We start from the raw sequence: 26,959 nt of genomic DNA, 5'->3' as shown, positions 1-26,959 counted from the left end.
GGATGAGGCTGTTGAGAGGGTAGAGGGAGGTGGGGAGCAGAGAAGGGTGCCAGGCTTCAGGGTGGTGACCCAGATCAGCTGAGGGCTGACGCTGGCCACTCCTATTCAGCTCCTTTCTTCTCATCCACTTCTCATTCTCCCTGGAAGGATTGAGGTCTCTGGGAAACCATCAAAAAAGCGTCATGGGAATGGCAAGCTCAAATACTACTCAAGCATCAGGAGGATCTGGCTACTGAAAGCCACTTCTGTTCCCCTTCCCTCAGCTGAGGGGCTGGAGGAGAGTTAGCAAGTTGTAAGTCCTTTGGGAGGGGGGTGGAGGGGCTTAGAAGCTATATAAAGCCCCGGGCTGAAGATCTGCTTCCACATTCCACAGCCGATGCCAGAACTCCCAGTTTTCCACGGAGAGAAAATGTCCATCCAGTAAGTGTCTCTGGAAGATGTTTTTAATGACTTAGTGGAATTAATGATAAATGGGCTGTTTGAAGGCACTGACTGATGGCCTGATTAGGGAAGGCCCTTTGGTATGAATGGGGGAGGTTTTTTCCTGCTTTTGAAGCCAGCCTCTAGAATGCAGTTCTAACTTACCTGGAATGGGTGAAACCTAGATTGAGGCCTGCAGGCAGTTACACTGTAGGGATTTCCGTTTGAGACCTCAGAGCCCCTCTTGCCTGGCCATTTCCTAGCTGTGGGACTTGGGGTAAATTATTTCTCTAAATTTTACTGATTATTTTTTCAGGTATAAATGCACTAGCAGCCTGCAAAGGTCAGTGTATGGTATGCAGCACATGCCCAGTCCTTACTCAGTAGCTCTGGAGAGAAGAGCTAAGGATTTAGGGCCGCAGAAGCCTGCGGGGGCAGTGCTAGCGTGGCCATCCCCACAGGTTGTTCTGAGTCGGAGCTGACTCAATGGCAGTGCACTTGGTTTGGTGGAGTCACTCGTGAAGACTAGTGAAGAGCTGAGAAATGAGATGATACAAAGAGATGGCGGTAGGAAACAACAAGAACAAAGCCCGAGGTCCCCAGGAAAGCGCTGCTTGGTTCTCTCTGTGGGAGCAGAGAGGCAAGGGGGGCGGCCAGGGGAGAGCTGGGATGTTGTTCCTGTGAGGTCCAGTCCAGTCAATCCGACTCAAGGGAACCGGAGAGGGCAGAGGAGACATGCCTGAGAGGGTTGTCTAGGCTGAAATCTTCATGGGAACAAGTTAGTGGGTCTTTTCTCCCATGAAAGATGGGTGGGTTTGACCCACATTTCTTTCCGTTAGTAGCTGAGCACCTCAATGTTGTGTAGTAGGGTTCCTCGGGCACAGGGATTTTTGTTTTAAGCAAACACGTTGTCATGAGTCGATTCTGACTCATACTGTCCCGACAGGACAACGGAAAGAGGGTTTCTGAGACTCATCTTTACAGAAGCAAACCTCTTCTTCCCACAAAGCAAACACAGGTTTCAAACTGACAACCTAACCGTTAGAAGCCAAGTGCTTTAATAACCTCATAACCAGAGCTCCTTGGAAGGCGGGATAAAACTGTGCACTGCCATAGAGTCAATTCCAAGCCTCTGCAGGTTTCCGACTCTAAATCTTTAAGGGTGCGGATAACCTCACATTTCTCTCACGGTGTTGAAACACTGACCTAAGGTTAGCAGTTCAAAGTTAGCCCTCTGTTCCCCCAGGACTCCTTAGGGGAAGGGGAAGCCAAAAAGTCACTGCCATCGAGTTGGTGCCAACTCATAGTGATCCTATAGGACAGGGCAGAATTGGCCCTGTGGGTTTCTGAGACTGAAACTGTTCAAGGGAGTAGACAGCCCCTCACAGGAGTAGACAGCCCCTCACAGGAGTAGACAGCCCCCTCACAGGAGTAGACAGCTCCTCACAGGAGTAGACAGCCCCCTCACAGGAGTAGACAGCCCCTCACAGGAGTAGACAGCTCCTCACAGGAGTAGACAGCCCCTCACAGGAGTAGACAGCCCCCTCACAGGAGTAGACAGCCCCTCACAGGACCAGACAGCTCCTCACAGGAGTAGACAGCCCCCTCACAGGAGTAGACAGCCCCTCACAGGAGTAGACAGGTCCCTTCGGTCCCCTTGGAGCAGCTGATAGTTTGAAACTGCTGTCAGCAGCCCAAGGCCTAACCGCTACGCCTCCAGAGCTAAGCAGGTGAGCGATTCACGGGAAGGTTTAAGGTACCAGTAGAGAACTACCTACAACAGAATTTAATCGATTTCTCTTCAGAAGTAAGGAGAATTAAAACAGGGTAGAATTAAGTTCACCGTGACCTGGTGGGGTAGTGGTTACAAGTTGGGCTGCCATCTGCATGGCTGGGAGTTTGAGACCACCAGCAGCAGCTCCACATGAGAAAGACTGGGCTTTCTACTCCATTAAACAGTTACAGTCTCAGAAACCCACAGGGATCGCTATGAGTCAGCACTGATGTGATGACGGTGAGCTTGGTTTTGGAGTTTGGGGGTGACGGATATTAAGACAGAGATCACTGTCCTTGACATCACGAGGACTCCATTTGCATATCTGAGCACACTGTTACCTCCCTAAGCAGCAACTTCTTCCTAGCTGAGGTCAGACTGAAAGAGGGCCCTTGACATTGAGCTAGAGAGCATGGTTTCCCGTAGCTCCGCCTCTGTCTCCAAAGGCTCTCTTCTTTCAATATCACCACGAACTTCTTCCTGGTTATTCTACAATTTCAGAATGGAGCATCCTGCTGGTGGCTACAAGAAACTGTTCGAAACGGTGGAGGAATTGTCCGCGCCACTAACAGCGCATGTGACAGGTTGGTCCCACCTTGAAGCCATCTTCTCTTTTCTGTCAAACTTTCTCTTCTCTGGCTTCTCAGTCACTTGCGTGTTTCAGTGCTGGTTTAGAGTATGGCATGTAAGGAGAGAATGTGGGGGCCTTGGTTTGTTAAAACCAGAGCCCAATTCCTCTCATTTACTTATTCTTTATCTCTCTAATATAGAAAATACTACCTGTCAGGTAGCACTTGTGGGCTGAGTCAGCCTCCTAGTTACCAGTGACTGTGCTCACTCCATGTCCGGCACATAGCAAATGCCTTATCAGGGGTGCCCTGCCAGTGCGGGCATACATGAAAGCCTGGCTACAAGCGTCTGGGAGCAGGGCATTCCAGGGTGCTGGGTTTTATCCTCATTAAACTTGAAATGTCTTGGTTCTGGGGTTGGGTAAATAGTAATTGCAGTTCCACGGCTTTACTGCCTTGAACTTCTACAATATTTCAGCTTCCAAAGCCTCAATTCTCTCACCAACCAAAGAACAAACTTTGCCTCGTAATGATGTTGTGAAAACGGAATGAAATGATGCCAATTGACTAAGCCATTCAGTATCTATCACAAAGTCAGAAATAAATGGTAGATCTGTTATTATTACTTTTAGTGTCATTATCCAAAGGCACCATGTGACTCTGCCCTTCGTCCCACCAAAATGTATTCAGGTTGTTTTCAGGTGCCATCAAGTCCATTCCGACTCTTAGTGACCCTCTGTGTAAGAGAATGCCATGCTGCCCGGTCCTTGCCATCCTCACCGTTGTTCCAAAGTCTGAGCTCACTGTGCAGGCTCTGCGTCAGCCAATCTCTTTAAAGATCTTCTTTTTCACGACCGTTCTACTTGACCCAGTATGATGTCTTTAGTCCTAGGACTAGTCTCCCCCAATAACATGGCCAAAGTACATGAAACAATGTCTCACCGGCCTCACTGCTAAGGAGCATTTTGATTCTTCAAAAACACTTGCTTGTTCTTCTGGCTGTCAATATTACTTTTAATATCCTGTGCCAGCACCGTAATTCAAATGCATAGATTCTTCTTCATTCAATGTCCACCTTTCACTCGCATTAGAGGTCATCGAAAACCATGTCTTGGACCAGGTGTCCCTTAGTCCTCAGTGGCATCCTTGCTCGTCAGCACAGTAAAGGGGTTTTGTGCCGCAGTTTTGCTCACGGCAATGACTGCTGCTTCCCTGAGCATTGCTTATGGGTCCAAGCAAGACGAAATCCTTGGAACCTTGAATCTGATCTCTGTTTACTGTGGTGCTAGCTCCGGTTCGGTTGTGAGGATGTATATTTTCTTTAGGCAGAGGTGCAATCAACATCCTTTTAAGACTACTTTCACTGCTGCTTCCACGAGTGTTCACTGAAATCCAAGGAAAATGAAACCTGTGACAATGTCTACCTTTTCTCCACTTGTCTACTGGTCCAGTTATGAGAATGTTTGCTTTTTCACATTGAGGTATAAGTCATCCTGTACCCGCGAGTCTGCACAAAGCCTGCATGACCCTCATCAGTAAGTGCATTATTTCCCCTTGTTTTTCAGCAAACAGTGTGTGTCACCTATATGTTGCGGGTTGAAAATAGGCCTTCTTATAACTCTAAAATCATGTTCTCCTTCATACTGTCCAACTTCTCCTATTATTTGCTCAGCATACTAACTGAACAAGTAGGGTGAAAGGACACACGCCTTTCCCAATTTTAAACCATGTGCCATGCCCTTCTTCTGCTCCAATGACTGCCTCTTGGCTCACGTCCAGGTTGAACATGAGCTCCCGTTTGTTGTAGAGTTACCCAGGCTTCGTCTGGGACCACAGGTCAGCTGCCACTGTACAGTCAGTAAAATGCACAAGGAAGCATTTGATTCAGTCAACACTCGTGGATGCGGCAGTGAAGAAGTCAAATGGCATCATGCAATGGGCAGAGCTATCCCCCAAAAAGGCGTCTTCCAGGGTTGAAGAGGAAAGGTGTTGCTTTGAGGACCGAGGCACACTGGACCCGAGTCCTGGTGTTTTCATCACCTCATAGGCCTATGAAAGCCGGACACTGACGCAGGAAAAGGGTAGCAGAATCACTTCGGTGTTAGTGAAGAATATTGGAAGTGCCTCAGGCATCATGGGTTGGGCTGCAAACCACAAGGTCAGCAGTTTGAAACCACCAGCCGCTCCGTGGGAGAAAGATGAGGCTCTCTACGCCCCTAAAGATTTAGAGTCTCGAAAACCCACAGGAGCAGTTCTACTCTGTCCTGTAAGGTCGCCATGAGTCGGAACCCAAGTGATGGCAGTGGGTTGTTCTGCTGTGAGCTGGCAGACGAGTAGAAGTCCCTTTGGGAGGAAGGACAGCCAGAGTGGTCCTTAGCAACATTGTATCAGGCAAAGGGCACGATGCTTGGGACCGTCAGATGTCAGTGGAGGAAAAGGAAGCCCTTCAGTGTGACAAATGCACCGTGGTTGCAACGACGGCTCAAACGTAAGAATTGCGAAGCTGGCACAGGACTGGACAGTGATTTGTTCTGTGGCACTTGGGGTCACTGTGAGGCAGAGCTGACAGCACCCAGTCACCAGAACAATGGGACTCTCGGGCTTTTCCCAGAAGTCCGTGGCTGATTGTTCAACAAGAGGCACGTTGACGTGTGCTCAAGTCCAATGAGAAATGACAGGTGCTCTACGGTAAAGAGTGTGCCTTGGATACTCGACGGGGCGTCTCCGCTCGGTCCCGTGGGATCTCTGTGTGCCTGAGGGGTCCCACAGCGATAGCAACAACACGCTGTTGCGGTCTGGCCTGTCGCTGGCCTCTGGGCGTTTTATTCAGGATCTGTGAGTGCAGATACCATTCTGAGGGGCACAGACCAGGAAGCAGCTCCTGAAAGCGTCTCACCTGATGAAGTCTGGCTCACTTTTAGTTATTGGTTCTGTGTGTTTTTCTTATAATCTTTACCTTGTGTCCTGAGCGTTTTCATTAGAAACTGAGAATTCGAGGATGGCATGGCAGGGCATGGAGAGTGGCATTAGGTTGGCTTGATTGTTGGAATACAACTGAGAAATAAATGACTTTTTTCTCCAAAAAGGCAAAAAACAATCTCTTAGGAGACTCAGAAAAACATTTTAAAAAGAAGAAGAATTTCAATTTTCTTAAAAGGAAGATGACCAAACAATCAGAGGTACTAGTATTTAGGTGCAAAACCCTATTCTCCTACAAACGTCTTTCTTTCTGTCCCTGTAACCCTGTTCCTCCACCCTGGAATATTGCCCTATCATAGGATACCTGACCCTTGGTGTCCCAGTGACAAGAGAAGCAAGCAGCAAGCATTTGAGAAGCGCTGTCTAGCAGGAGAGGTCGAAAGGAAAGCCACGTGGCGGCTATATGAAGAAGAAGCTGTCCAGTGTGGTCGCCAATATAATTGCACAGCTGATATCATCCGAGCCCAACCAATTAAAAGTTTCTCTTTGAGTTGTGATAAGTAATCAAGTCAACTTCATTAGCTAGATCACCAGGTTTTCTTCCAAGATTCCTCCGAGTGAATTCAAACCTCCCACCTCGCCGTTAGCCCTGACGAGGGTGGCTAAGAAGCGATGTTCTGTTTTTCTTCTTTAGGTCGAATCCCCCTCTGGCTCACCGGCAGTCTCCTCCGATGTGGGCCAGGTCTCTTTGAAGTTGGATCGGAGCCATTTTACCACCTGTTTGATGGGCAGGCCCTCCTGCACAAGTTCGACTTTACAGAAGGACATGTGACGTATCACAGAAGGTGAAGGAGCACAAAATCTTGCTCCGCCTCGGGGGCGGGGCGGGGGGGCGGACACAGCTTGGCTCTTCTGCCCATGTGCTTTCAACCTCGTGAACCCAGAAGGTAGCCTAAGTATTTCTTTCCTCTCAGAAGCCCCCTGGGCTTTGGAGTCACCTGAGTCCACAGGAATACCTTGGAGCCATTAATTAGGATAAAGACAAATCTAAAGCCTAGAGCTCTGAGGTCCAACCTACCTGGTCTCAAATCCTATATCCCCCAGGTACCAGTGGCCTAGGATGGTGAACCGTGGTAAGATGCTTACCTTTTCTTCTTAGTTCTGATGTCTGAAAAGTGGGAGAAATAATAAAGGATCCTTCATAAATGTTGTACAAAGATGAAATGAGAACAATCAATGCCAAGTTCATAGGAAATGTTCGGTAGTAATAATGGTTATCAATGTTATTCTTATTAGTCCATTAGCTGTGTTGACCCCTTTCTTTTGTTATAGTCAGAAAGGCCACTAGTGAGGAGGGAGATCCACCACAAAGGAAGAAATGACCAAGCATGGCATAGTGGTGCAAAACTGAACACTTTTCTAAGATGAGAGCGGTGGCTAGAAGGTTTGAAGGACCAACACTGCCATCGTTTGTCTTACAAATCGTTTGTCAGGTCTAGTAGAGATCTTATTGATCTAGGTATTTTGAGGAGACATTGTAATGACAGGTAGATGGGAATGTGAACTGCACCCCCTCTTCATTAATTGGCATGATTAGGTTCCAAAGATCAGATCATTTTGTGATAGTGGACCTTTTACTAAAATGGAGGTGCCCACATCGGATCACAAAATGGAGAAGGACTACACCATTACATAACTGCCAACCCCGAGAATCAGGCCCCACGGCTGCAAGCATTACTCTCACCTGGCACCCAGGCAGTCAGTACTGACAGTCATACCTCACCAATATTCAATGCAGGCAGATAGTAAGTGCCTTATGGTTTCTGAGGATGGGGCATGTCAGATGAGGACATAATCACTAAATGAGAAGTAGGTGTACTCGGGATATATTGAAGTGTATGTAATACACTAGAAATAGATTTGATATTTCTTTGGCCAAGCAAAACTTTAGCAATGAGAGAGTATAGTTTGGAGAGCAGGCACAACTGTCACGTGCTTGCTAAAGACTTGATCTTTTTTTTCTTCATGTGAGTGCAGAATCAAGTTTTATTTGACTCACAATATGAGAAACCCTAAAGCTCTCATGCCATTTAGTTTGGGGAATGTTTCAGAAGGTCAGCCTGTACAAGAGATTGAACTCAAGAAAACATACTTTAATGAGCAACAGAATGCATTTTATGATTGAAGAAAATACAGAAGGAAGATGAAAAGTAATATAATTCTGAGTTGCATATCCCATATTTCCCCGCTGAGTATAGGCAAACAAACTATATGCAACAAGAAGTCACTGGTTCCATTGAGAACTCATATTCTAACCAGCTCAGTCATGTATGCCAATCACTAAATGTTCTGGGCCTCCGTTCCCCCATTTATCACATGCAGTTTATAGGGCATAATAAAATGTAAGACCATGGCACATAATTCTTTTCTCTTTTGACCACCACAAGCAAGTGACCTGATATTACTCTTCATTCTTATGTTATGGATATATGACCCCAATGAAGACATATAGACTGAGTACCCTAGGCTTCACATGGACTGTACACATGATATCTACGACCTGCCTCAATGTCCTCCAGGTTCATCCGCACTGATGCTTACGTACGGGCAATGACTGAGAAAAGAATCGTCTTAACGGAATTTGGCACCTGTGCTTTCCCAGATCCTTGCAAGAATATCTTTTCCCGGTAAATAAAACCCAGTGGTATGCTATTAGCTCTTTTTCTCTCATGACTTGAAAATGATTGGACTGAAAAATTCATTTACTTCTGCAGGTTTTTTTCTTACTTTCGAGGCGTGGAGATTACTGACAATGCCCTTGTTAATATCTACCCAGTGGGGGAAGATTACTATGCCTGTACAGAGACCAACTTCATTACAAAGGTTAATCCGGAGACCTTGGAAACTATTAAGCAGGTAGGACACAGTGCTTAGATGCTGCTGCTTAGAATGAAATCAGCTGTCGTTAATGCGGACATCATGAGAGCCACATAGACCAAGGTTCAAATCTTTCCTTTGCCACCAACTACTAGCTATGTGACATAGGACAGGATTTATTTCTTCATCTATGAAATGGGGAAAGTAAAATAATTTTAAACCTTGATTGTATGGATTAAGGAAATACTATATAAAATGCCTAATGTATGCATCCATCCATTCGTGCTTCAAATACTCGGTGAGTGCGTTTAAGGTGCCAGGACTTGTGCTGGTTGCAAGAGGTCCATCAACAGGTAACCTCTGTGCTCTCTGCTGTTCATGTTTTTTGTAAAGCAGCATGGGACGTGGCACAAAGTGATGCTCAAAAAATTGTAGCTATTATTATTATCAAATATCTTGCAATCAGTGGTTCTAGATTAACTATGTTACAACAATTTTCCTCTTTCTTCTATACAGACATTTCTTAGTAGCAATCAAACTGTATACTAAATGAAGTCTCATGGGAAAAAGCAACTTCAAAATCAAATGATATGTGCAAATTGGAGATTTGGGTTTGTTTTTTCTGCTCTATGAATTTTACTATTGCTAAGACCTCAGGCAATCTCATTACAGCAGATAATGAGGATAATGTGCAGATAATGTAGGTATCTCCAGTCACTATTAATTAAGAATTAGCTATTTTGCAAGGCATTGTCTGTGCCTTCGGGGATCTTGCCGTCGAGATGGAAAACAAGGACACAACCAAGCTATAAGAAACCAAACAAAACTCACCACCAGATGTGATTGCCGCGCAGAACAGCACTTTATGACAGAGTAGAACTGCTGCACGGGGTTTCTGAGACTATAGATCTTCATAGGAGCGAACAGTCTCCTTTCCCTCTCCCAGGGCAGCAGGGGAGGGTCAAACCCCAGCACAGCACATTGCCCACTCTTCCAAGGAGGCGTCTCGGAAGCAGAATCTGATGAGTTCCTGAGGAGAAGGGAAATGACTAGGAAAGCACAAGGAACATTCTAAAGATTTGCATTTGAGCTGGGACTTAAAGGAGAGAGCCAAACAACCTCAGCCATTTCTGAATAAAGGCATTCCCAATGGAGGGTGTAACATGGCCAATGGAACGGAGGCAGGAAAAATAGGGGAAATGCTTGTGGAAATACAATACTGAACTCCTTTAGTCAGATTTGCAGTGCTTTTCAGAAGGGGTGCTAATTGGACCCTTGTAAAACCCCATTTCTAAATCTCCCACCATGGGAAATATCACCGCTAGTTAAGAACCAGTGATGTAAGTGATCCAGGGAATGCAATGTTAAGCGGAATGATAGGAAGGGAATAAGGTGAAATTAAAAAGTTTTAAATGGTCTCCAATTGGGGGTTACATTGTTTACCTAATGGGAAGTTATTGTAGATTTCTGATCAGAGAAGTGGTTTAAACAGAGCTATCATTTGGGATGATTAATGGGGGAGACAAGAATGAACAATATGAAAAGAAATCGAGATAAGGGACAGTTGGGAAACTAGGTCTGTGAGACTGACGACCAGAACTGCAAGCGAGTGGCAGACGGAGGCTGTCAAGTCCCTCTGAACTGGATAAACTTGACGTACCGAGCACCGGGAAAAGGAAAGAGTCTTGACATTGGTCTCAGTGGGATACGCTATAGATAATTCTCACCAGATTGCTAAGGTTCAATGTACTCTCTAGGGCCCTTTCTTGGTTTGAATGTTTGTGTATGATTACATACAAGTGTGTCGGTAGAGTCTTTAGAGAAGAATTGAAGCTCAGTTTCTAAGACATTCATTGGATTCTGATCATGAATCTGTATTCCAATTGCTGGAGGCATAACTAGGGAATAACTAGGGGTAACCCATACATTGGGATGTGAACCACAAGGTCGCAACCATCAGCTGTGAGAAAGGTAGAGCTTTCTGTTTCTGTGAAGAGTCACAACTCCGAAACCCACACGGGAAGAAACCCTCTAATGAAGCTCTATTCAGTCCTCTACAGAGGCCAGGTGACATAGAGGTTATGCATTGGGATGCTAACTGCAAGGTCAGTTAGAGAGAGAGGAGGCTTTCTACTCCCGTGAAGATTTACAGCCTCAGAAACCCACAGGGAAGTTCTACTCTTCCCTATAGAGTTGCTATGAGTCAGAATTGACTCAATTGTTGTGATTCCAATTCCCAAGGCATTGATATTGTCATTGGGAAATCTATGCTATAGCTCTAGAATAGGTTTTATTAGTAGCAAGGTACCATGGGGAGCGGGACTGTACCCCGACTTCACATACAAACCAATCGCTGTGTAATTTCATTCTAATGCATGGCAACCCTATGTGTGTCAGAGTAGAACTGTGCTCTGGAACTGTCAATGACTGATTTTTCAAAAGTAGGCATCAGGCCTAGCTTTCAAGATTTATCTGTGTGACCTTGAACCTTCAAGCTTTTGGTTAGCGGTCAAGTGCTTTAGCTATTTGTACCCCTCAGGTACTCTGACTCCACATGCAAATGTAACTTTAAAAATCTCTGTGTGTGTGTATACACACACACACACACACACATATATATACAAACACACACATATACAATGTATATTGCTAAAATAGCCTCCTAACCCATACTTTTGCTATAACCCCAATCCTCCTTACAACTTTTGTACAATGCTGTAGAAACTATTTTTCTAAAATGAAAATTGAATGGGTCACCCCCTCTGGGCTATCCAAGATAAACTTCTGCCTTCATGGCTAGTTCTTTCCATGGAAGCCACATTGGATGCTTTCCCAGCAGGACACACTATTTCACAACCATGTGTGATTTCCTTGTGGTTCCCATTTCCTGGAGCAAACTATGATCTTTCTCCATTCACCTGGTTAACTCTAATTACATGTTAGTTGGAAAATTGTCCTCAGGAAGCCCGGCATAACACCTCAGTCTGAATAAGACAGGCCTTCTCTACAGAGACTGTTTTGTGCTCATCCCACTGTCTACAAGCTTATTGGTCTAAAGCAGTGTTGACAATAGGATAGTTTATGATGATACTCATGGCCCTCTAGTTGATTCCAACTTATGGGAGCAGACAGCCTCCTATAGGATGTCATATAGGATAGATTTGCATCTCACTACTATTGAGTGCCTGAGTGATGCTTTGAACCTCGAGTTTGGCCATTCAAATGCACCCAGTGGAACCACTGAGGAAAAGCCCAGTAATCTACTTTCATAAAACGCACAGACAAGCAAACCCTGGGGGTCAGTCCTTTGTACTACATGAAGTGGCCACAGAGTTGGAATCAACTCCACAGAAGTAGGTTTGTTCGGGGTTTTGTTGTTCAGTGCTATTTGCAATGGCTAATGCAATGGGAAAACAATTTGAAATTGTATCTCATTATAAGACTTAACCCTTTTATGACCTGTGAGACACATATATTGCCCATCTATTGAGCCTCTCTGGTTTCTTGGGAAGCTGCTATTCCATTGTACTCCATGAGATGACCTGGGGTTCCTGGACAACCATGTGAGTCTAAAGAAATATTGCTCCCCCCCGACCCCGCTATCAGAATCCACGTGGGACATATGTGTCCCACAGAATGGAATCAAAATCCACATACTTAAAAACATGATTACTTGACTTCAGAATGCCTTCCTAGGTGACACAATGGGCTGCTTCATTCGCCCGCTGACACGCTCCGCAGGAGAAAGACGAGACTTTTCGCTCTGGATAGTTAATAGCTTCCAAGCCCCACAGGGGCCAGCTCCACCCTGTCCTCGGGCATTGCTATGAACTGGAAGCCATGCCGTGGACGCGTTCAGGTTTTCTGTGACTGGAGAAATATGGCACGAATAAAATATCCAAAGCAGAAAACGATCCCATTACGATAGGGCTTGGTGGTTCCATATGGCTCGTGGCACTGTGGGGAGCAGCCCAAGCCTGGGCTGGAGTTGTGAAAGCAAGTCTCCTTTCTATTAGCACAGTGCCTGCTCGCATGAGAAGCTCCGTGAGGACTTGACAATTGGTAGCATGAATGAATGTCCTGCTCATAATTTAAATAAGTATGCCACGCACTCCTGTGCTTTAAAATTTACTTTTTTAATCAAATAGAAGTTTGGTTAGGTATATTTAATTATTCATTCACTCACTCTTTAGCAAGTAGATCCCAGGTAGAAATTCTAGTGCTGACCTTGCTCAAGTGTGACCCTGTATGTTTGAGCACGTCACGCGACCCCTCTGGGTCTCGGGTCCTCTTCTACAAACTGAGAGGTTAGCATTAATCTATGGCTCTGAGCTTCTATGTAACTCTAAATTCAATGAGAGCCCTGAATCTCCGCTTCAAAAAAGGTCTGCGTTTACTTCCGGGAGATTCATAGAGGCCCTGAAGTCTGCTTAGGTCAGGCTTTCTGTAACGTCCCTTTCAATTCCCAGTTCACACCACGGGCAGCACTACGCGCTCAGTCTTCAGGTTGTACTACCAAAATAGTTTCTGTTTGTTTCTTTTGATCAAAGAAAAAGTAGTGAGTGCCAAATTTGTCAAACAATTCGATCTAGTACAGGTCAAGAGGCAATGTAACAAAGCCTCAGTCCAAAGATTAAGCATTGCTAGAGGACAAGCTGAAAATATGGAAACCGAAACTCATCCTCCTTGCAACTCCTATAGACCCTATAGGGGAGGGTAGAACTGCGCCTGTGAGTTTCCAAGACGGCATCCGTTAACAGGATTAGAAAGTTCCGTCTTTCTCCCAGGGAGCAGCTGGTGGTTTCAAACTGCTAACCTTCTAGCTCACAGCCCAATGTGTAACCACTACTCTAGAAAGGTTCTTAGAAAACAGGAAAGTAACTAAAGCTGTGTACGGTAAACATCAAGTGACAAGCACAGTTCAGGAGGCCCAGTGCTCAAGAGGTGAGGGCCGGCAGGGGCTTGGAGGAGATTGCTTCACACAAGGCAAAATGAGAAAGTGAAAGGAACACAGGACCACAAAGGACGTCGTGCAGCTAGGGTGAGGCTGCGCAGCGCAGAGGTAAGGGCAGACCTAGGGACCACACTTGTAACCTAAACTCTCTTCTCTTACCATGAAGGACATTCACTCTCCTTACACAGGTTGATCTTTGCAACTACGTCTCAGTCAATGGAGCCAGTGCCCACCCTCACATTGAAAATGATGGAACCGTTTACAACATTGGTAATTGCTTTGGGAAGAATTTCTCGATTGCCTACAATATTGTAAAGATCCCTCCACTGCAAGCAGGTCTGTTTACCAATCTTGCCTTTTCTTCAACAAGTATTATATTAGACAATGACCAGAAATAGAGGATAGCAGATCAGAATTTTAGGATATCATTCATTATATTCATAATTTGATAATTCTCAGACTTAAGGGCAATGTCCCTTGTCCCTATTCTAACAGGAGAGCAATGACCAAAGTTTAAGGAGCTGGGCAGACAGCACATTGGTAGGATATGATAACTTGAAAATACAGTCCAAGTTTTACTCTAAAACTTTTCGGATTACTCACTCACTGTCGATAAGTCGATCCCAACTTCGAGCTACCCTCCAGGGAAGGGGAAAACTGCCCTCCAGGGTTTCCAAGGCTGTACATCTTTACTGAAGCAGAAATCTTCATTTTTCTCCTATGGAACAGAGAGTGGATTTGAACTGGCAACCTCCTGGCTAGCAGTCCAATGCTTAACCTATTGTGCCACCATAGCTGCTTACTTCTCAAATATTTAGTGTATATGTTGGTTTGATCAATAAGATTGAGATTCAAATCCGGTAAACTGTTCTTGAGTGGGTATTCAGGTGGCAGGCAACATTAATTAAACAAAGGAGCCGTGGTGGCAAAGTGGGTTGAGCATCGGCGTTGTGATTCACAAGCTTGGCAGTTCTAACTCACAAGGCATTCCCCAGTAGAAAGATGAGGCTGTCACTGCCAGAAAGATTTACAGTCTCAGAAACCCTCTGGAGAAAATGCTACTCTGTCCAAGATTGCTGTGAGTCATAAATTACCTGATGGCAGTGAAATTGGCTTTTGGCTCTGTGTGTGTGTGTGTGTGTAATAGCATGCATACATATAAATAATTATAACAGTAAACATCTCTGAACTCACATTTAGGCTATAGGTTCAGAATATTAAATCAGACGTGAAAATATCTTTTAGAGTTCTCCACTCATCCCTTGTGAATTCATAGAGGTTTGATAATCTTCTTGACCATAGACTCACTTGACAGTATATAGTTTTGTTTAGCATTACTTAGTAAGGAGAAGGATGAGGCTGTCCATTAGTGTAAACTGGTAAAGCCTTGGACGCCCAAAGGGGCAGTTCTACCGTGGGGCTCTATGAGTTAAAAGCAACAGTAAGAAGGAAGAAGAATTACTTAGTCAAGTGGTACTTGAAATGCAGTCTCTGAGTTAATAGCACCAGCATCACCTGGGAACTTGTTAGAACTACAAACACTGAGCCTGGCCTCAGACAGACTGAATGAGACACTTTCCGTGTGGGGCCTGCAATGTCTATTTTAACAAGTCCTTCACATAATTCTGATGTATACTGTTTTGAGGACCACCAACTTAGGACTAAAATGAAGTTTAATATGCACAAGAATGACTGCACAGGGCTATTGACATACATCTCTGTGCACATTATACTGTATACACAGTGAAAGGAATTATAGGGGCATCGAGATTATGCTCAACTTGTGCTTTACTCACCTGATTAGAACTCGGGTCTAGTAATTATAAGACGTGACTGCACCGTATCCTGCTGCTACAACACTTTCAGAGAACGCTTTAATGAATTTGGAGTTAGCCTCTGGTGAATCCCCTCAATCACCGTCGAGGGTTGGGAAGAGCCCTATGAGCAGATAGAGAGCATTGTAATGTTGATTGAATTTTCCTGGGCTACCATAGATTCATGTAAAATTTTGAAATGACAATAACTGAGAAAATAAAAACAAGCTCTGAACAAAGATCAAGACTGAAAAATGTATCTCTTACTGTTCTAAATGCTTTGTATTAAAAAAAAAAAAAAGAGGCTGTTCCAAAGCCTTTTAAACCCACTTTATTTCAGACAAACAAGACCCAATAAGCAAGTCAGAGGTCGTTGTACAATTCCCCTGCAGTGACCGATTCAAGCCATCTTACGTCCATAGGTAACTCGAAGGCCTGCTATGAATCTTCAGGAAAACTGAAGTTGAAAGACCTGCTTTGCCTACCTTTGATATCAAATCTGATCATAGCACTGTCTGGCAGAACACTAAATTTAAATGTAATTGACTTTATGTGGGCACTGCTGATCCATGTAACTAAGCGCATCCGTGTGCATCTCACTCAAGCATCTTACAGCGTCGCCTTCCTTTACAGCTTTGGTTTGACTCCCAACTATATTGTGTTTGTGGAGACACCAGTGAAAATTAACCTATTCAAGTTCCTTTCCTCATGGAGCCTGTGGGGAGCCAATTATATGGACTGTTTCGAGTCCAATGAAACCATGGGGGTAAGTCTTATATGCGGGGGGTGGGGGGGGGTGGCTCTGGGCTGGAAAGGAGACCCAGCTCTTATCCCTGGCTGCTGACCTTCAAATTCAGCCGCTACCAGCTTCAGTGGAGGCTCACAGGGTGCTATGATGCTGAACAGGGTAACACCTGTGGTGCTCAGTGTGGTGCTTCCACATTAAGGGAGACTAGAACGAAAGATCCGGCAACCTCTTCCCCCCCCCCCCAAAAAAAAACAGCCAGTGAGGACCTGATAGGCTATCGTGATCTGCCCCTAAGGTGCAAGAGAGCAGAATGAACAGCATCTGACCACCCGGCTCCCCTTCTGTCACATGTGTGATTCTCGAGAAATTGTTTATAGCACACACTCATCACCGCCCCGTTACATGGATCTAGATCTTGTCATCCTCTTTCAAGGTTTGGCTTCATATTGCTGATAAAAAAAGAAGAAAATACCTGAATAATAAATACCGGGCTTCTTCTTTTAATCTCTTCCATCACATCAACACCTATGAAGACAATGGATTTCTGATTGCGGATCTATGTTGCTGGAAAGGGTAAGGAAAGATATTGGATACATGTCATCTCCCCAGTCGCTCCTAAAAATGAGGAGCCTTTTACAGAGAAGCTGCCGCCAATATTCAACCCGAGTCGCATCCCCAAGAGCAGCAGAGATGCTAAAGCCACAAGGTGTGATTGAAAAAGCAGTGGGGTGTTTAGACAATCAGAAACACAAACAAGCAGAACTAAGCCCACTGTCAAGTCCATCTGACTCAGAGGGAGCACACAGGGTGTCTGAGGACACTGGTCTTTCTGGGAGCAGTCAGCCTCATTTAAACCATGGTTAAAAACTGATAGGGCCCAGAAATTAGACCTAGAAAGAAAAAGTTTTGTGACTTGAGCAGAACAAATAGCTGACATGCTTAGCTACATAGCTGAGAGATTTGAGTCTGAGTTCACCCACAGATACTGAGAAGAAAAGCCTGACAATCTGTTTCTGAAATCTCAGCCTTTGAAAATGTTATGGTACATGATTCTACTCGGACATACAAGGGGCCAGCTGGAGTCATATTTCTGTTTTTTAGTAAGCAAATAAGTACAGTTAAGCTTGTTTGTGGCTATGGAATCAGCTCCAACTTATGTAGGTGTACCAGAAGCAAACACTGCCGGTCTTGTGCCATCTTTCTGATTGACGGCAGTCTGAGCCCATTATTATGATTATCATGCCAATCCATCTGCTTAGGGTCACTCTTATTTTTGCTGACCCTCTACTTTACCAGTCATGAACTTACACTTGGCAAGATTGCCGGGAGACCTTGAGCTCATTCTTTGATTGGGAGAAATATAAATATATGTATTCAAACTAACCAAGTCTACTAAAAAACACATAAATTAACAGAACATAAAGTATCTAAGGCTACTTTGGCTGACACATAGCTATGAGACAATTTTCTTTTCTCTCTAAGCGTGGGCAGTAGATACTGGCTCCCATATGGCTGGGTCATTCATTCCCATATAGCTGGGTCAGTCATTCCCATATAGCTGGGTCAGTCATTCCCATATAGCTGGGTTGTGGTATAAAGAACCGAGACAAAGGCTTTCGTCATTACGAACCAGTTCTCTCAAATTAATTTTGGTGCTCTGTGCTCAGGTTTCACTTCATGTTCTTGCAGATTTGAATTCGTCTACAACTACTTATATTTAGCCAATTTACGTGAGAACTGGGAAGAGGTGAAGAAAAATGCCAGAAAGGCTCCCCAACCGGAAGTGAGGAGATATGTACTCCCTTTGAATATCGACAAGGTAAGCTCCCTCTCCGTGGGTTTCAGAGACACTGCAATGCTTCACCTCCCTCGGGAATTGTTTCCCTGCTTCACGTTTATGTGCATATAGCCTTGACATTTCAGAGCTGAAGGGAACTTAAAAATAACCCAGTTCCACCTCCGCAACGTCCAAACAAGAGCACTGCCCCTCGGGAGCGGCACGACTGCAAACTGCGGCAGAGCCACACCACGACGGAACCGGGCTTTCAAAATTCCAAATCAGCTGTTCTTCCATTTACAAAAATCTGAATGATTGGAAATCTGCCAATTCCTAGGTGCCTTTGCCAATAATAGAAATGATTTCATTTAACTCGTTTGGCATTCTCAAGAGATGAAAAGAGACTATTATTTTGGATTTTTATTCAATACCCATTGCCTGATTTCTATGTTCAGTTCTCAATATTCAGTGGCTGACTTTGCAGTACAGTAGAATAACAGTAAGGCATTTTTGTGTGATAAGAAATGCTAATCAAAGTCAGCATATTTGATGTCACTTTCATATACATAGTACAGTACATGTTGTCCCTCTGCACAAGAGGGGTTGAAGCAGTAACTAAATGGAATGTAAAACTTTGTACCAAGGCTTGCGGGGATTAGACCAGCTATCTCCTACAAAGGCTTACATCAAATGTGCTGGAAAGCAAACCCAATTTCGAACCAGATGCTATTGCTCTATCAACTCTATGAACGCTGGGGGCCGGGGGAGTGGCACAGGTGGAGTAGGAATTACCGACAGGTAAAACTACTTCTGCAAAAGCAAAGGAGAATTTCCAAAGAAAGACAATATGGGAAGGTAAAGTCCTTGTGGGGCTGGCTTAGGAGGAACGTAAGGGACAAGGCTAGCAGACGCCAGACTAGTAAAATACGCTGATTGGCGTGACATTCTAAGTGGCTTTATGAGCCTGCGTGTTCTGTAAGGGAAGGGGAGTCACTAGTGCATTTTAAGATGGTGGGACAGGGTGGGGCATGACAGAAAGAGCACTCTGGCAATAGCATGGAACAAAGTTGAGAATTTTTTGCAAACTGAATCAACACGTTAGTTCAAAGTTCATTCCCTACTCTGGATGGTATTCTCAACAGAATAGCCAAAATTATTCTTTTTTAAAAGTAAGTTGCAACATGATATTTCTTTGCATAACACCTTCTAATGGCTTCCCTACCTCTCATGCAAAGAAAGAGTTAAATCCTCTCCATAGGCTATCCAGTCCTGTCCGATTTGACTCCTTTGCCTCCCCACCCACCCCCTCCTGCTCCCCAGCTCTGGTGCAGCAGGGGCAGGAACCCTGGCCTGTGATGCTCCTTAGAAGCATCCCCTGGCTTCAGGCATTTGCACTTGTCTCTCTCTTCTGGCATGCTATTCGCAAAGTATCTCTCTAAATTGATAATTTCCCAGCTCCCACAAGATTTGCCTTAAATTCTATCTTTTCAGAGAGGCCCACCCCAACCACCTATTAAATCCGGCACCTGCCCATCTTTCACACTTCTGTTCCCTTTTAATCTGTTCTCCCCCCCTCCCTCCAGCATGTTATCTATGGTGCAGTATATGCAGTAAATGTAATTCATTTTTTAATTATACTGATTGTATGTTATTTATATCATTTAAGCTCAATGGAGCAGGAAATTATTCTCTGAAATCCCCCAAATACCCTGAGCTGAGTCTAGCACATAATATGACCTCAAATATGCATACAAGGGATGGATTAAAAAATGTTTTCATAGGGACAGCTCACGGTGTTCAGTCTTTTCCAAATATATGGGAATCTGCAAAGTTGAGTGTGTACCTGCTCGCACTCCATGCAAACATCTGGTCCAGAGGCTTTTCTACATTATTTTCCCTTTTGACAACATAAAGCCATGCGTATTGGTGTGTGTGTTGAAACAGAATAAAAATTATGAGAGGACTTCAATAAGCTTCTGGGGAAAAAAGCATGAGCTTTTCACTGCGTTGTTTACAAGCTTTTGGAGCACATGTGCATGTCCTAACTATACAAGAAAGCAGTGCTGCCAGTGGATTCCTTCCGAAGGCCGCAGATTCGTTGCCTGGCATCACAACCAATTGTCTGGTTTTTACTTGTTTGCAGGGCTTGTTTCCCAGATCCCTTCGTTTACTCTGAGCATTAACCCAGATTATGCAACTGGGTTCCTGGGAGGCCGCGGGCCCCACAGCCACTCAATGCCACGGCCAAAAGCAGCTCTCCCAGTCTATCCCAGGCCTGCCCGGCTCTTGTTCCTGCCCTGGTTCTCTCTGCAGGATGAAATGGAGAGATCCAGAAACGAAACCTACGAAGACCGCAGTTCGGGCTGTTTGTTCTCTCGTTCCTTTACACTCAACTTCTGTTACCCTCGTCGCAGGCTGACACGGGCAAGAATTTAGTCACGCTCCCCAACACCACCGCCACTGCCATTCTGTGCAGCGACGAGACCATCTGGCTGGAGCCCGAGGTTCTCTTCGCGGGGCCTCGCCAAGGTGAGACAGTCTTAACAAGAAATTAAAAAGCCGGACTCGGAAAGAGCCACTTGATGACATTCAAAGAGATGAATTATGTTTTTCTACACTTGGGCTCTATTTTGTAGCATTTGAATTTCCTCAAATCAATTACCAGAAGTATGGTGGAAAACCTTATACTTATGCATATGGACTTGGCTTGAATCACTTTGTTCCAGACAGGGTAATTACTCTCTATTACTAATTTTGACATAGCACTTTGAATCATATGTCAGTCACATAAACACAGTGGCTGGTTAAATGGTTCATTTGTTTATTTTGCTTTATTCCAAGCAGCTCTGTAAGCTGAACGTCAAAACGAAAGAAACCTGGGTTTGGCAAGAGGCTGATTCCTACCCGTCAGAGCCCATCTTTGTGTCCCACCCCGATGCCATGGACGAAGATGATGGTAACCCAAGCAGTGGGCGTGTGCCGACACGTCCTCCTTTCTGGGTTTCTATGTTAGTCCTCGAGGAGAGTCCTTAGCTTGAAATGATCCCTCATCTGACTGAACAGGACAGCAGTCAGGAATTTAACCGGGAGATAGATGGCAAATGCGTTTTGTTTTGTGGCCATGTGTCTAGGTCAGTCTCAGAACCCAGAGGGTCGGTCTACCCTGCCCTGTAGGGCGCTGTGCACTGGAAAGGGCTCGATGGGAACTGAAAAAGATGGAAAAAATGGCTAAGGCGTCACTTTGTGTTAGGAGTTACCAGGGCCTATTCTGGATGAGAGAGAGAAGGGGTAAGAAAAGCAACACACGCTTGAAGGTTTCTGTCCTTCCTAAGATAGATGTATGTGTGGAAAAGAATTATTCTTTCAGTAAATGGGGTTAGAAAGGGTTCCAAAGAGGCAGCCTATAATATAGTAACTCAATTGCAAAACATCATTCTTAGCTAACTACAGGTTAGCTGCGACACATTAAAAATAAGACTGAGATATGGAAAACCAAGGAAAAGCAAGTAATACACTTAATTGTGGAGCCGTATCACGCTAAGCTGATTTACATGCCCAACTCACCCGGTCACAACTGAAAAGGACTTGCCTTCATTTTGTTGGAAAGAAGTAACACTAGCTAGGTCTTCGACATTATAGAAATAATAAACCCTACTGCTTTAGAGTCCTTCAATATACATTTCTATTTGATTGCCACAACATTTTTTATTAAATCGTTTTGTTGGGGGCTCGTATGACTCTTATCACATTCCATCCATCCATCCATTGTGTCAAGCACATTTGTGCATTTGTTGCCATCATCATTCTCAAAACATTTGCTTTCTGTTTGAGCCCTTGGCATCAGCTGCTCATTTTCCCCCTCCCTGCTCCTCCCCGCTAGATGAACCCTAGATAATTTAGTAATTATTATTATTTTGTCATATCTGACAGTGCCCGATGTCTCCCTTCACCCACTTTTCTGGTGTCCATCCCCCAGGGCAGAGGGTATATGTAGAGCCTTGTAGATGGCGGTGACCCCGTGAGGGGAGTGGGAAGGTAGGGTGGAAAGGGGAACCAGGTGTTTTTTGAGTAGCAACAATCCCTGCTACTCCTAGTGACCTGGTATTGCCACAACAAAAATAGCACACGTGAATGACTCTAGAGAATCGTCACAAAAGTACATCACTTTGTCCCAGTACGAGAGGTGAGCAGTCCAAATCATGCCCTTGGTTGGTGGACCTTGCTCCTGGATCCTGTTGCCAGCCAGCACTCTTGGGTGTTCTTTTACTTGTAGAAGGGACGTAGCACCCCACTTTGGTGAGCCTCTGTGTCTATTCTGCCCTTTTTTATGACAGCTTCCAGGAGGGATTAAAGCACACCATTAAATCCTTGAACTCACCCAGAGGCACCTTGGAAGATAAGACTAGCGATCAGCTTCTGAAAGGTCACAGCTTTAAACCCCTAGGGAGCAGTTATACTTGGGATACCCGGAATCACCATGAGCCAGAATGACAGATGGCAATTAACAACAAACCAACAACTGAGAAATGATTAGCTTTAGGATCCACAATACTCTGTTTGCCTTAGTTGACATACAAAAAAAAGAAAGATACCATTCCAAAGGTCAGGTACAGAGGTTTGGGCTTCAGAATAACCTTATTTGATGGATTGGAGGGTGTTGTGAGGTGCCTTCCAATTGGTTCTGACTCAGCGTGAGCCCAGCTATCACTCAGCAAAACGAAATTCTTGACAACTTTAATATCAGCTCTCTTTATTATGATACTTGTCAGGGGAAGCCAGCCCCTAACACATCATTACGGGTCCGGTAGGCACAATTGTACAGCGATAATAAGTAAAGATCATAGTAAAGTTATAGAGAGCATGAGCGATAGAAGAGAAGTATTGAAATAAATGGAGTCAGACACGATTCATAGTAGCATGCTCACCTCAGCCTCACTTGGTGGCCCACGTGGAGGGAGAGAGAGCCCTTTAATGCTAGCCCAGGCCTTTTATATTCTCTGGGGACATGCAAGCCCCCTAATTACAGGTGAGGACATACATCACAGGAAGGGGTTGTGCTATAGGTAATACAGTAATGAGAGGGGGTGGTCTAGGGACATACATGCAATAGGAAGAGGAGGGATTGGGATATACATGTGACAAGATGGGTGGACCCTAGATTCAAGATGGCAGCCTAGCCTTAGTCATCTTTGGGCGGGTTTGACCTCTCTGGTGTCTCCTACAAGGAAACAGACAACTACTATCCTTATCAGAAGGGAGTGGGCCCTATTTGTTGTGGGATAAACAGTGGTGACTCCTTGCCCTAGACGGTTGATAGCTCTCGGGCGGGTGGGGGAGGCGGGGGGGGGGGGGGGGGGGGGGGGAGTAGCCCCTGACCTACTTCTGATGACCTCCAAGTGTATGGTCATTTGCAAACAGCTGTTTGGCATATATTTTGGGGAGACAGCTTGGGAGAAATCCTTCTGTATCCCACAGACACTACTATTCCAGTTGTGAAATGTGGCTTCTCTTTATATTCCGTTGCAATCTGTACTGAGGGCTGCGGACCTGAATCTTCATCAGCAAGTGCTTCAAGTCCTCTTGGCTTTCAGCCCACAAGGCTGTGTCGTCTGCATACTGCAGGTTGCTAGGTCAAGCCGTCCTCGAACCTTGATATCGTACTCTTCTTCATATAGTATGGCTTCCCGGATTATTTGCTCAGCATGAAGATCGAATAAGAAGGGGCAAGCCTGTAACACTGATACACAACTTTCCTGATTTAGACCACAGTGTGTCCTTGCTGTTTTTGAACAACTGCGTTGCTGCCGCTTAATTCCTATTCATGTTCCCTAGGAGCAGAAGGAAATATCTGGAATTCTGATTCTTCTCAATGCTCTCAATAATTTGTTATGATACACAGAGTTGATTGTCTTTGCCTAGTCAAGTAAACACCTTTCTGGTGTTCTCTGCTTTCAGTCTAGATCTATCTGAAATTATTAATGACATCATCTGCGTCCCCCTTTGAATCTGGACTCAGTTTCTGGGAGCTCCATGTCAATGGGTTTGACTGCAATCATTGTTGAATTATCTTGAGCAAAACTTTATTTGCATATGATATTAATACTATTGGTTGCATTGCCTTGATTTGGAATGGGCACAGAGATGGATCTCTTCCAGCTAGTTGGCCTAGTAGGTGTCTTCCAGATTTCTTCCCCAAAGGGAGTGAAATCCTTCCATCTTCTTTTGATACTTCTTGTGTTGTTCAATATTTTCCCCATAGAATCATTCAATATGAGACCTAGAGATTTGAGTTTTTTCTGTAATTCTTTCAGCTTGATATATACTGAACATGTTCTTTCCTTTAGGCTTTCTATCTCTGCATCTTGGAACATTTCACTTTAGTACTTTGCCTTCTCTAACTGCTCTTTGGGATTTTCCATTCAACTCTTTTCCTTCATCCCGTCTTCCACGTGCTTTAGTTACTCTTTGATCAAGAGCAAGTTTCAGACACCTAACTTGATCTTTTCTTTCTTTCCTGTCTTTTAAATGACCATTTGCCTTCTTCATTTATGATGTTCTTGGTGTTTTCCCACAACTCATGAGGTTTCTGTCAGTAGTGTGTAATGTATCAGAGCTATTTAAAAAATATTCTCAATATTCCCAAGATTGTATTTTGACTCTTGTAGACTTATTTTAATTTTCTTATGAACAATTAATGATCTGTTCCCCAGTCAGTCTCTGGCTTTCTTTTGGCTGCTGATACTGAGCTTCACTACTGTCTCTTTCCAAAAATATAGTCAATTTCATCACTGCATATTCCATCTGGTGAGATCCATGTGTATAATTGCAATTTATTTTGTTTAAAAGGGTATTTGCTATGAAGGAGTCATGGGTCTTGAAAATGCTATCATGTTTCTATCACCAAGGCCATATCTTCCAAAAAATGAATCTTCCTCTTTGTGTCCACCTATCACATTCCAATCACCAATAATTATTAATGCATCTTGATTATATCTTCGATCAATTTGAGACTGAAAACATAAAAATTCTTCAATTTCTTCATTAAATTGAATAATACTTGCATGAATTGGATTTCTACTTAGGGGAAAAATACTATCTTATCACAGAGAGCATTGTACAACAAGATAGATCTTGACATTTCTGTTTCAGAGATGAATATGATGCTATTGCTCTTGAGTTTGTTATTCTTGGCATAGGAAGCCATACAGTTGTCTCATTCAAAATCCATGTCAGCTCACTAATGCCTTGGATAACAATCTTTACGTGTGTCTTTCTACTTCCAATTTTCCTAGATTCATATTTCCTCCATTCCATGTTCCTATTATTAAAAGCTGTTTGAATGTGCTTTGATTATTTATTTTTATCATTTTGAGATGAACCTCATTAGCAAATGAAGGATCTGAAAGCTTTATCACTTTGGTTTATTTTACTTTGAGAAGGCAGCTCTTCCTCAGTCATAATTTGATTGCTTTCTGACCCAAGGGGCTCATCTTCTAACTCTATATATGACAATGTTAGGCTGCCATTGCGAAGCTTCCAGTAATGAATTCCTCAGAGGTGAACAGCCTATTGCATCCTTATAGTCTATTCTTAGCCAGGAAGCTCTGCTGAAACTTGTTCACCTTTTGTGACCCTACTGGCATTTGAAATACAGGTGACATAGCAACCACCATCACAGCACCATACAAGACGCCTCTGTAGGACAAACTGATGAGTGATGGAGGGTGGGGAGGTAACTTAACTTACGATACGTACTATATGCAAGTCATTGTTCTAGACCAGCAGTTCTCAAACTTTGGGTCATGACCCCTTTGTGTGTGTGTGTGTGGGGGGGTGTCGAACGACCCTTTCACAGGAGTCGACTAAGACCATCGGAAATGCATAAATATTTCACAATATATAATTACATATTGTTTTGTGATTAATCACTAGGTTTTAATCATGTTTAATTATGTTCAATTTGTAGCAATTAAAATACATCCTGCATATCAGATATTTACATGATGATTCATAACAGTAGCAAAATTACAGTTATAAAGTAGCAACGAAAATACTTTTATGGTTGGGAGTCACCACAACCTGAGGAACTGTATTAAAGCATTGTAGCCTTAGGAAGGTTGAGAATCACTGTTCTAGACTATTGGGATGCAGTAGTGAGCAAGACACCCAGGGAAGACACTCCCTCTTGCAATTAATAGCCTAGGAAACAGGATAGGTACATAGTCCAAGGTGGTCACAACACTAGATAGAAGACTCAAACCAAAGAGAGAAGTTACATGGTTTCCCATTGTTTTCTTTATTTGTGATCATAATGGCTCCTATAGTTCCATGATGCTCACTAATAGGTCTGGGACTTTCTCCAACTCTACCTTGTTTACGTCTGTCTAACAGGTGTGGTCCTAAGCATAGTGGTGAGCCCTGGGGCAGGACAAAAGCCTGCCTACCTCTTGATCCTCAATGCCAAGGATTTGAGTGAAGTTGCCAGAGCTGAAGTGGAGATTAACATCCCTGTCACCTTCCATGGGCTCTTTAAAAAGTCCTGAGCAAGACACTGGAATTTCTGCTTTTCTTTTCAAAATTGTGATGACAAAACCAAGAACAACACAGCTACTATCTGCAATCAAATTTGGTCCCATTTTAGCCTCTGCTTGTTATGATTTTAACTGCAGGTGCACCTGAGTTTGCAATGTTTTAGAGCACTTAGTTAAGCAAGCAATTTCTTTACCAATGGTGCATGTTTAGATAGTCATACTTTCTCTGTAGGACAGCAGACCGCAAATGAAAAACTATTTCATGTATTTGACAATCAAATAAGTATTGAATGTGAAATGATTGCAGAGTTTTATATTCACACTGTAAACATGTATGTTAAGTACCTGTCTCCTTCTATTATTATTTTAACACTTAAAATCAAAATCCTCTGCCAGTTGAATTGTCTGTGGCTTTGCTGAGTCACTATGGTATCATGCATAAAGTTTAATTAAAAGTCAATTCAAACTTTTTCTCAAGCCAGAGTCCATCATCTAAGAATAATCATAATGATTAAGCTCTATTTGAATTGCTCAAAGATTCTCAAGCTTTGTGAACTTTAACATTTCCATTAACAT

At 43.9% G+C, this 26,959-nt stretch overlaps 1 protein-coding gene across 2 annotated transcripts; it reads left to right on the top strand.

The window, feature by feature from the left end:
* The first annotated feature begins 409 nt into the window (after nucleotides 1–409).
* Nucleotides 410–26,460, top strand: RPE65 (retinoid isomerohydrolase RPE65). 2 transcript variants are annotated; one of them, XM_075540027.1, is made up of 14 exons: nucleotides 410–420; nucleotides 2,696–2,778; nucleotides 6,377–6,527; nucleotides 8,262–8,369; nucleotides 8,457–8,598; nucleotides 13,702–13,849; nucleotides 15,668–15,749; nucleotides 15,961–16,093; nucleotides 16,509–16,648; nucleotides 17,765–17,894; nucleotides 20,267–20,381; nucleotides 20,489–20,583; nucleotides 20,697–20,808; nucleotides 26,244–26,460. In XM_075540027.1, exons 1-14 carry the CDS (start codon nucleotides 410–412, stop codon nucleotides 26,393–26,395), a joined length of 1,602 nt encoding a protein of 533 aa, XP_075396142.1. In that variant the 3' UTR covers nucleotides 26,396–26,460. The 2 variants fall into 2 exon arrangements, with proteins under 2 accessions (XP_075396142.1, XP_075396143.1); XM_075540028.1 differs by lacking the exon at nucleotides 8,262–8,369.
* The last annotated feature ends 499 nt before the right edge of the window (nucleotides 26,461–26,959 follow it).

The sequence above is a fragment of the Tenrec ecaudatus genome, chromosome 1 (assembly GCF_050624435.1).
Source record: "Tenrec ecaudatus isolate mTenEca1 chromosome 1, mTenEca1.hap1, whole genome shotgun sequence".
NCBI classification, from domain to species: domain Eukaryota; kingdom Metazoa; phylum Chordata; class Mammalia; order Afrosoricida; family Tenrecidae; genus Tenrec; species Tenrec ecaudatus.
This window is presented reverse-complemented; position numbering and strand designations above follow the sequence as displayed.